The 12277-nt window shown below is 36.7% G+C and overlaps 1 protein-coding gene across 1 annotated transcript; it reads right to left on the bottom strand.

Moving 5' to 3' along the window:
- Positions 1-7160: 7160 nt before the first annotated feature.
- LOC126630407 (ethylene-responsive transcription factor 1-like) lies at positions 7161-8152 on the bottom strand. The gene has a single exon (XM_050300531.1). It carries the CDS (start codon positions 8041-8043, stop codon positions 7447-7449), a length of 597 nt encoding a protein of 198 aa, XP_050156488.1. The 5' UTR covers positions 8044-8152; the 3' UTR covers positions 7161-7446.
- Positions 8153-12277: the final 4125 nt, after the last annotated feature.

Here is a 12277-nt window from a genome sequence, read left to right as displayed (position 1 = left end):
CATCACTCTGTAGAAGGTGGTTGAAACAACGATTGCACTTCGGTAGGTGGCTATCGAACTAGTGGCGTCTTTTGGCAGAGTGGGCCGAATGTGTTGAGGTTATGCGGATGACAGCTGTTGATGATATTGTTGTTGTGGCATCACAGCCAAGGAAGTGGTACACTGGTGGTTGTGGTAGCAACCGTAACCATGATTTAAGGCCTCGACGAAGTCATAACAATCTTAATTCATAGTGGAAGTGTTGGATATATGTTAACAATCTTGAAACAGAAATCTATGGATCAACAATCTGTGAATGTGAATGGCGCTGTGCCAAAATACTCTTAAAAGCTTGAGAAGTTCAAAGGGTTGGATTTCAAGATATGGCAACAGAAGATGTTGTTTTTCCTGACAACTATGAATCTCGCTCATGTTGTCAAGGAATAAGTTTCGAAGTCTAATGAGAATCCAATGACAAAAGAGACTGTCATGGCAATTGAAGCTTGGAATCATTCTGAGTTTTGTTTTAGGAACTATATTCTGAATAATTTGGATGACAATCTCTACAACATTTATTCTCTGTGCAAGACTGCAATGGAGTTATGGGAATCCCTGGAGAAAAAGTATAAGATTGATGATGCCGGTTCAAAGAAAATTATTATCGGTAAGTTTCTCAAATATACTATGGTGGATTCGAAATCTGTTGGATCTCAGGTCGAAGAAATCTAGAAATTGATCTATGAACTGCACTCCAAAGGATGGGAGATCAATGACCATTTCCAAGTTGGGGCGATAATCGAAAATTTGCCAACTTCCTGGAATGACTTCAAAATTTATCTCAAGCACAAGCGTCGTGAGATGAATATGGAGGATTTAATTCTAAGGCTACGAGTGGAAGAAGACCATAGAAAGGCAGACCATTCTGGTGGGTTTGCTGCCATTAAAGCCATTGCAAATTATGTTGAGGGAGAAAACTCCAAGGCCAAGCCGAAGAAAAATAAGGCTCCGAAAACCAAGCAGTTTGTACAATCTACCCTGACTCTTAAAGGCAAGAATCTAAAGACGACTAAGGGCGCCTGCTATGTGTGTGGCAAATCTAGTCACAAGATTGTTATCATCAAAATGATAGAAATTATGCCAACGGAAACAACAACAACCATGCTAACATGGCAATCACTGATGAAGAATTGGCTATTGTTGTGTTTGAGGTTAACATGGTCTCGAATGTGAGTGAATGGTTGATGGATACTGGTGCTACCAAGCACATCTGCACTGACAAAAATCTGTTCACTGAATACCATCCTGCTGCCCTTAGAGAAAAGCTATATATAGGCAATTCTACCTCATCTGCGGTGGAGGGCAAAGGCAAAGTGGTAATCAAATTCACATCTGGAAAGAGTCTCACCTTGCTGAATATGCTGCATGTTCCTGAAATAATGAAGAACTTGGTTTCTGGACCTGTTTTGATTGCTAAGGGCTTTAAACTTGTATTTGAATCCAACAAATTTGTACTTACCAAGGGTGAGATGTTTGTTGGAAAGGGTTATGTGACTGATGGCCTTGTGAAACTCAATGTAATTGCCGTTGATGATGCTAATAAAATAAATGTTTCTACTTATATCGTTAAGTCTTCTAATATTTGGCATGCTAGATTAGGACATGTTAATTTTTGTTCCATGCAAAGAATGGTTAAATTAGAATTATTACCTAAATTTGAAATTGAATTTAATCATAAGTGTGAAACATGTACTGAATCGAAATTTGCTAGGCAAACGAGAAAGTCAATTCTAGAAAGATCAAATGAATTACTTGGATTAATTCATAGTGATCTTTGTGACTTCAAACCCACACCAACTCATGGAGGAAAGAATTATTATGTCACTTCTATTGATGATTGCAGTAAGTATTGCTATGTTTATTTGATTCATAGACGAAGCTTTGAATATGTTTAAGACATATATAGCCGAAATTGAAAATCAACTTGAGAGAAAAATCAAAGAACTTTGATCCGATAGAGGAAAAGAGTATGAATCTACTACTTTCTCAGATTTTTGTGCACAACATAGAATTATACATCAAACAACGGCTCCATACACACCACAACAAAATGGTGTTACCGAAAGAAAAAATAGAACATTCAAAGATATGATTAATTCCATGTTAAATGGTTCAAGGCTTCCACACAGTTCGTGGGGTGAAGCTTTACTTACTGCAAATACCATATTGAATAAGGTTCATCTAAAGAAGATTGGCGAGTCACCTTATGAACTATGGAAATGACATAAATCCACTTATAAAACCCTCAAAGTGTGGGGTTACTTAGCAAAGATGCAAGTTCCGTTACCAAAATGAATGAAACTAGGACCTAAAACTATTAATTGCACATTCATTGGATATGCAAATAATAGTGCTGCTTATAGGTTCCTTGTTGTAAAATCTTCAATTTCTGACATACATGTTAACACTATATTAGAATCAGCGGATGCAGAATTCTTTAAGGATATATTTCCTTACAAAGAAAATGAATCTGGTTCTAATACAAAGAGGGTTCATGATCATAGTCATGATGAAGCCTCTTCTTTTGGTGTCCAAGAAAATGATGTGGAACCAAGAAGAGGAAAAAGAATCAAAGTTTCTAAAAACTTTGGACCAGATTTCATAGCTTTCTTGTTCGAGAATGAACCTAGAACTTTTAAAGAAGCAATGTCTTCTTCCGAGGCTCCTTTATGGAATGAAGCAATTAAAAGTGAAAATGGAATCCAATATGGAAAATAACACATGGAAATTGATTGATTTACCTCCCAGTAGTAAACCAATTGGTCATAAATGCATTTTCAAGAAGAAACTTAAGGCGGATGGAACCATTGATAAGTTCAAGGCACATTTAGTAGCCAAAGGTTATCGCCAAAAGGTAGGGTTGGATTATTTTGACACCTATTCTCCAGTTTCTCGCATAACGTCAATTAGGACGTTAATAGCGATTGCGGCTGTATACAACTTTGATATACATCAAATGGATGTAAAAACAACATTTTTAAATGGAGAACTAGATGAAGAAATATACATGGAACAACCTAAAGGGTTCGTGCTTAAAGGACAAGAAAGCAAAGTGTGCAAATTAGTTAAGTCATTATATGGACTTAAACAAGCACTAAAATAATGGCACGAGAAATTTTATCATACTTTGTTGACACATGGGTTCAAAATAAATGAATCTGATAAGTGTGTCTACATTAAGAGTAATGATAAAACTTGCGTTATTGTCTGCTTGTATGTGGATGATATGCTCATAATAGGAGGCAATAAAGATGTAATAAACAAAACAAAGAAAATGTTGAATTCAAGTTTTGACATGAAAGACTTAGGTCAAGCCGATATCATTTTAGGAATTCAAATTAAGAGAAATAGTGAAGGGTATGTCCTTACACAGTCCCATTATGCAGAAAAAATATTACGAAGGTTTGGTCAATTTCACTGTAAACCTGCTACAACTCCTTTTGATGCTGGGTGCAAGTTGGAGAAAAATAAAGGCACTGCCATATCTCAACTTGAATATTCTCAAGCAATTGGAAGTCTAATGTACTTGATGAATTCAACTAGGCCCGACTTAGCTTATGCAGTAAGTAAGCTTAGTAGATATACAAGTAATCCATCACAAGAGCATTGGGATGCTTTAGTAAGAGTGTTACGGTATTTGAAAAATACACTTGACTGCGGATTAGACTACACAAAGTATCCACCTGTTGTAGAAGGCTTCAGTGATGCCAATTGGATTTCTGACACTACATAATCTAAGTCGACAAGTGGATATGTTTTTACCTTGGGAGGTGCAGCAATATCTTGGAAATCCTCTAAACATAAATGTATAGCTTCTTCCACCATGGAGTCAGAGTTTATAGCTATAGATTTGGCTAGAGAAGAATTTGAGTGGCTCAAACATTTTATGGAAGATATTCCAGTGTGGCCAAAGACTGTAACTACTATATGTATACATTGTGATAGTATGGCTACGCAATCAAGGGCCAAAAGTCATGTATACAATGGAAAGTCGCAACACATCAGGTGTCGGCATAATACTCTTAAGAAGTTGCTCTCCAATGGAATAATATCCATTGATTATGTAAAGTCAAAGAAAAATATAGTTGATCTTTTGACATAAAGCCTACCAAGAGGGCAAATATTATTTACATCGAGGGGAATGGGTCTTAAGCCAATTCAATGAATCAGACTGGACGGAAACCTAATCTAGCTAATTGGAGATCCTATGGTCTAGGTTCAATAGGAAAACTGGTTGAGTTTGATTCACAAGTTGAACACACAGCTTACCCATTCTTATGATAAAATGTGTGTTGTCTGTTGAGTTCGAGGGGTTCTGTTTTATACATTTAATGACATTAATATCTTGTTATCAAGAGGAATATGGCAGCTTATTTTTAATTAATGTCACCTATATAGGAGTAAATGGGGCCTCATTTATGAGAATTTAAATGGCTAAATTCTCTAAAGCTCCTACGAAATTCGGGATCTGTTCAGGGCCAAATTGAACATAACCGTATGAATTGACGTGTGGTAGACATGCTATGTGTGTAGCATATTATCTCAGTTTATTACTGCGGTGAACAATTTAAGATCTTCCACATCCACTGCGTCACCAAGTAAACCCGATATGTTTTCACTAGGGTAAGTTCAAGTCCAAAAGACACTTCACCCAATGCATATCATGTCCATTCTCTCTCTGTTTTAGGTAGCCCAGTCATACATTTTCATTCAAATGTGGGGTATTGTTGGAGTTTGAATGAAATTTCAACTCAAATGTGGGGTATTGTTGGAAATTTTGAGTAAAAATTTCATTATCCCACATTGGCCATTCCTAAAAGTTTTTCTCACTTTATAAGGTTATGTTCTCTTATAGATAGTGATTGGAGTAATGGACCATTGAGAATGAAATTGGGCTTAACCTTGGAGTTGGGCTTTGAGGTGTACTAATTAGTTGATAATTAATTACTAATTAATATATAATTAATTATCAAAAGATGGCTCTTGGGCTCTGAAAATTAAATTCTATAATTAATTCTTTAATTAATTAATTTTGAATTTAATTAAATTATTTTTTAACAGACTCATCTTTTCAGATGAAGTTTGAAGTCAATGAAAAAATGCAGAGAGCACAACATCCCTCTGAAGAGAAGTCTTCCAACAATCAAATCTCATTCTCATACCTGTTGCGAATAGGCATAATCCCACTATATATACATCTATGTACTTGACATTTAGAACACAGAAAATATCAAATTCTTCTTCTACATTCCTAAACCTTCTTACTGAAATAACCACACATAAATTCGCCAGAAGTCATTTATCCAGTGCTAAAATTATAACTTGATCGTTGAATCATGGTGAAGCAAACGTCCATAGAACTACAAGCACTGAGTAGGTACAGAATATCTATTTCAAGGACATTGCGGTACGCAAGCCTCGAACTTCAATATTTTTGTTTAATATTCTTTCATTGTTCAAACACTATTAATTAGTTGTTCGCATTTATTATTTATTAGCATATATAAATTTATCACAGATTGTTGACATATATCCAACAAGAAGTTGCTCCAATTCTTGGGTAAAAGGTATGCAGGGGGCATGATAGACAAAATCCGAATTCATGTTCTGGGGCCTCTCAGAATCCATGGCAATCTTAGATTGCAAGGATTGGGAGTGTTATTCTTAGTCATGGTTCTTCTCGTGTCCACCATGTTATTCGTTATGAACAAAGATGATGAACGATGAACGATGAACTAAGAACTAAGAAGACCAAAAAAAATATTTTAGAATTTTACTTTCTTTGCTCAAAACTCTAAGCACACATGGAGTATAGCTTACATTTCTCTCTAAAAGGAAAACAGTAATTTGTGAATTTCGTACGCGGCTGATTTGATGAAATTCTACCTACAAGAGAACAAACAGCCTCATCCTAATTAACGAATGCCTAGAAAAATGGGGGAGTGTGCCTACCAAATGGTTTCTGATGCCTAAGAAAAAAAGAGTAGTTGAGACAAAAATAAAACTTGACAGAGTTCTAAAAGTAAGTGGCGATTGTTATTTCCTCTGTTTGACCTGTTATTTATAGGAAAAAAAACCATAGCAGGTAGCTGTGAGGGGAGGCTGCAGAGCGTACTAGGCAGTCCTTAATGATGCATGCCAGACTCCACAGTCCTATTAGCTAGCAATTTTGTAGGACCTTGTTGGTAAGAGCATAGTTGTGCCGAATACCTAACGGGAGACTCCGGATAGTCGATACCCTACAACCATTTGCAAAAGAAGCCCAATTACCTTAGGGCAGACTACATCTCTTCCTTAGGTAGTTTTGTGGTTTACTAACAACGTTAAGAATAAAACCATCATATTTATCAAATTGTCCAGGTGTCCTTCTCCTATTGGATGTGGTTAATTTATGCCCCAACAATACCTTAATCAGTGACGGTAAATAGTAACAAATCACAATCCAGTATGAATCTCCAAATACGTATTTTCATTTATCATACACATCATATGAGTATGACACTCTAATAGACATAGAAGAATTGTTTCTTAATGAGGCTCATAATCAATTACAACCCCTGACAGTATAAAATAGGAAATTAATTCTCAAAATTTGCTCAATAGGATTGCTTCTAAAAATAGTATTCATTTAACAAAATAATAAACTATTGTAAAGGACTTCTATAAAATATCCTATCATTTCTCAAAAATCGCAAATTTCTTTCATTGTAGTATATGTTTTTTAGGAAACGATATTCATTACATAAACTTTAACAGTGTATCAAAGACATTCTACAATATATCACCGAATTCAAGATAACATGAAGCAAAGCACATAAAATCCACATTAGCCAAAACCTTCATAATCCACAATCCTAAACCTTGACTGTAACTATGAATCGAAGCCATGCAGCCATAGATCTCCTCGTGTCTTGCCTTGGAGACCATGTGTAACATTTGACGGATTTGTGAACTCAAACTTTCACCGATCCAACTGCGCATAAAAGTGAACAAAAAGCCATGATTTCACTTATTACCCAAAAACATATGAGTATGTCGCAATGACGTTGTAATGGAGGGACATGAAAGTTGTAATGGTGAACTCAAATTATATGAGCATACCATATCAAATCACCATAGGAAAATTCACCACAAAGGAACATTATTCACCCGAAGAAATTACACTAAATGAAAAGAAAAAGAGGAGTAGGGAAGAGGAGGGGAGGGGAGGAAAAAAGACAGCGCTCTACCTCCTCCCCCTCCACTAGTGCCTAGGGGTTCTCTTTGTTCAACTTCAGAGATTTTCGAGGTCTATGAGATTTTTTCAAGATCCTATTAGTTTTTTTCAAGGTTTTTTTTTTCACTGTAAAATATTAAACATGAGGAAAAGAAAAAGCAAGAATTTCATAACTTGTTACATTATACTCTATCTCAAGCAGCCAAGTATTCAATCCCAGCCTTATTTCGCTTTGGCATCTGAGTTTCATAACCATCCGATGTCGATGCTAACGGAGAGGAGTGGTCAGGCAAGCGGCCCCGCTTAGGGGTAACCCTAACGGGCTCAATGCTACTCGAGCCAATCAAGTGAGGAAAATTCAGCTTGGCTTTGCAGCCACGTAGCTTAAACGCAGCTCGGTCATAAGCCAACCCCGCGTCCTCTGGCGTCTCATAAGTCCCAAGCCACAGTCTCGCACCGTTCTTCGCCGGATCTCTTATCTCTGCTGCGTACTTCCCCCACGGCCTCCTTCTCACCCCTCTATAATGTTTCACAGCGTAAACCTCATGGGCCACCGCTGCTTCATTCTTTACAACGCCATGCAAACCTCCAAAGGTAGCATGCGCGTCATGATCAGTGACTACAAACAATGACTCCCACCAATCTTCCGTTGTTAAAACTGGAAATATGACTGGAACATTATCTGGGCTAACACTCATTGCCTGAGGCTCCAAGTCATCAAGATGTTGGTGAATGGATTCAAGAAGAGCAAAATCGTCCGATTCTAGTTCTAGGGTTTCCTGTCCGTACATGTTTCTAAACTGTATATTATGTACGTATATAATGCACGAAATTGAATGAATGGGTTAGAGTTGAAGATTCTTGTGAATGATTTATGAGGAGAGAGTTTTTTGTGATCATGTTTTGTTTAATTTGTTACTTAATTTGTTACAAAAGCTATAGCTTTATATAAGCATCGCCAGGCAGCTTCAATGGACTTTCAAATTTCATGGCAGTGCGTGCAATAATTAAGAACTCTTTGTAGCATTTTTATAGCGTGGTATGTTGGACTCCATGATTACAAGTGACATCGCAGCCTAATAGGGTCAAAAGCTCTCTCCATCACAAACAACCTTTTATTTGTCTTACTATACGTGTAACACATGTATTTTAATAAAATATTTTTTTTAATCAGATTGAATTTGGGATTAAAGTTGGGAAATCGAGCCCCTTATTTTATTGGGAAATACCTCAAAATATGACATTTTCTTAATCTTTGAACAGAAATAGGATTTTTTGAATATGCACATAGCATGCACACACCATGCACAACAATATGAGAGAAATAGGATTTTTCCTACAACTGAAAATCACCTAATTGCCCTCATATATAAATGGGTTATTTCCTCTAATTTTTTTATTTTTTTTCTTTCTCTACTCTCTACTCTCTACTCTCTCTCTGTCGAAGAACCTTAACGATGCACTCACCGTTTAACAACACACCTCACCATCACTAACTGTTTCTCTCTCACCAATAGCCATCATTTCGCCAGTCCCCTCTCTCCTCTATTTTCGAACTAGTGACCCAAGATTCAGATCACATCTAACTTTTGGGTGGCAGTACAATTTCAAACTCACAATCCCAAAAGCTTGGTGTTTAATGAATAATAATTCATCCACCAAAGCTCTCATGAAGGTCGCAAATGGGATTGGATGAATCATCATGAGCCAAAGCCTAGTACGAGTGATGCGGGTTTCTTTACGATATTTGGGGAATAATTATTTTAATTTTTTTATAAGTTTATTTATGGGTTTTGATTTCAAAGCCAATATTTATGAGTATTAATTTCTAGTTTTGTATGTTTTATGACTACTGAGTTTCTTAGTTTTGCTTGTATTTTGTGAGTTCGTGGGTTTTATGGCTGCGGTCAAATATTTCTTGGCTTTGGCTTCAATTTTCCAGAAAATTATACAATGTATGCATACAAGATTGCATAATGGAGATCAAATTTAGGTTTGTGTTTAATTATTTTAGTCCAAGTTTGATGTAATGGGGTTAACAACGATACAGAATCACGCGCTATATGATTCGAACATACGACATCAGGTTTTGGAGACTTAAGCATGCTTTGTTCATGCTTTGTGTTATACATCTTTTTATTTAAGAAAGCAAACATTGTTAATGTTACCAAAGACTTCTCCCTTTTCCATTTACTAACAAAAAGTACATGACAACTAAATTTTCAGAAAATTAAAGAAAAAGAAACAAATCTAGTCCCTATTAAAACCATTTAACGTATCATAAAATATGTTCATTTCCTGTGCCATCTACACAATTCGCAACCACTGAATTTGTCATGGCACTAGTAATCCCAAGGGGGTCGGACTGTGAAAAGACCTTGTGCACTTCCACAGTCGTTGCATGCTTTGGCGGCAGCACTGTCCTTGTGAAGTTTTATTATTCTACCTCTAACTTCCATCTCCACCAGAATTGACCAAAAAAGTTGTCGAGCTCTTTCTCTACACTCAATGGCATTCACCAATTTTTGACAGTTGAGAGAATGTAGAAAGCTGAGGCCTATCTCTTTTTCATCCCCCATGGCACACCAAGATTGCACCGTAGATGTACGTTGATGCTTGATGACCCTTGGAGATCGCTGTCTTCAGAGACTTAATTCCAAGTTCGAAATTATTGTATTGGAAGTACCATTGCATCCCATGGGTGTACAGGGCCTCGTGATTGTTGCATTCCCTACATCGTTCCAAGAACTAGTACACTTCTTCATGTCTCATCCATCAAGTCAGCGGGTCGACCCTTTCAAATCTACTAATGCTAATGTGTTCGAAGATGCAGTCATGCTAGGCAAGTTGGTTGAACTTGTTGCACACCATTTTTGCTTAATATAGCGAACGAAATGAGTGGGAAGCAACCTTGGTGAGTATTTCTAGAAGACGCTCATCCGAAAGAGATTGTATGAAAGTTAGGTCGTTGCCTTTCTTCATCGCTCTACCTTTCTTCATAGTTCTGCCTTTCTTCATCGTTCTGCAACTAGATGAGGTGGTTTGTGCTTGGACAAACATGAATAAATACACTACCTCTCATGTAACCCAAAGGTCATTCATGCACAATTTTGTAATAATTATCACAATTTCCTAATTATGCGTAATTTTTTAAGCTTCTTGTTTTTGTATGCACAATAACCAACTAGATGAGTTGGTTAAGACTTTACAACCCCACCATGCATGCATAATAACTAACTATCATCAATCTTAATTTAGACAACCCTCGAGAACCGAACCACACACCAAACCTATGGGACCCGTCATTAACTATTATTCATACTTTTTGGATTCGTTTAGGGGATGTGAAGATGTCGTGTGCATATACTGTGCATATCATATGCACTATATGTGCATGTCTATGTGCATTTACTGTGCATGTTTTGTGCATGGAATATACATTTTCTTTGTATGTCAGTTATTCATGCACAATATCTAAATAAAATAATAAAAAGATAGGCAAGCATTGATGAGTGGGAAAAAGTGGCAGCAAGGTAGATCAATGACATGGTAATGATGACACCTTAGGCTAGTTTTTTTGTAATTATGCCTAGTTTTTAAAGCTTCTTGTTTGTGTATCTTTACGAAGAAAAATTTAAAGTACAAAGTCCATAGAATTACAAATTCAATAGTACATGAGAGACATAGAGGAAAACAAAAGGCTGCATTGGAATTTAAACGTTGCGATTACAATATAATTAAACGAACAAAAAAACAAACTTAGTGCCTATCTCTACTACATAATATATCACAAAATATATTCATTTCCCGATGCCATCTACATGCATTACAGGTAGTGAATTTTTCATGGTCAGATGTATCCCAGTGTGTTCGAAGTGTGACCGGACCATGTGGGCTTCCACAATTACTGCAAGGTTTGATGGCAGTGTTTTCGTGGTGACGTTTTAGGATTCGGGCCCTTACTTCCCTATGCACTCAAAAACCCGACAAACACAGGCGAAACCTCTTTTGGCATTCGATTGCACTCAACAGTCCCGAGTTGCGACGATTGAGATAATAGAGAAGTTTGAGCCCTTAGTGCTTGGAATCCCACCCATGGCACACCAAGATTGCACCGTACGCGTATGTTGCTACTTGATGGCCTTCAGAGATTGCATTCTAAAGCCGCTTAATTTCGGATTCTTCCTTGTTGTATCGGAAAAAGTATCACAACCCTACCATGTAGAGGGCCTAGAGGTTATGGCATTGGATGCAATGATTGATGAAGTTTGAGACTTAATTTGTTAGACGCCCCTCATGATCTAAGCGGGTTGATGGTCTCAAAGTCTGTAATATTGATGTGTTGGTAGATGCGAGGGTATTCGGCTATTTCCTGGAACTTCTTCGAGACCATTTTCACCGAAAAGATGTCCCTTAATGAGCAGGAAGCAATGATGATGAGAATTTTAATAAGAACGTCGTCAAAAATAGATTAAATGGAGGAAAAGGTTGTGCGCCCTTTCTTCATCATTTTCAACTTTTGGTTTTTTTTTTTTAGGATGTAAATTGAACTTGTGGTTTTGTAATGAAACAAAAACCTACAAGACAACTTAAATAGATGGAGAATAAGGGTAATTCAAACAGTGCAACTTCCCATCATAAAAAGGGTCATTCAAACGGTGCAATTTCCCATCCCAAAAAGTTAACTGGTTAAATACATAATAATTCAAAAATAAAACCACCCAATACTATTACAGAAGTAGTGATCATTCAACGATCAATCTAACACATCGTGCAAGAATAAATTTTGGAAAGTGCTAGTATTTACACACCTATTTTTACTTTTCACACACCCTTGTTAATTTGGACCATTGATCTTCTTCAATTCACTTGATCCGATAATTGAAAATTTGAGAACGGTGTGAGAGAAGTAAAAATGGGTGAGGTAGCACTACCCTAAATTTTATGCAAGTGTAAAATTATTTTGGTATCCATGTTTAATAGATGCTAGCATGGCAATCTAGTTACTTGGCAGAGCAAGAAATA

The sequence above is a fragment of the Malus sylvestris genome, chromosome 7, assembly GCF_916048215.2.
Source record: "Malus sylvestris chromosome 7, drMalSylv7.2, whole genome shotgun sequence".
Classification (NCBI taxonomy): Eukaryota; Viridiplantae; Streptophyta; class Magnoliopsida; order Rosales; family Rosaceae; genus Malus; species Malus sylvestris.
The sequence above is the reverse complement of the archived record's forward strand: the minus strand, read 5'-3'. Positions and strand labels throughout refer to the sequence as shown.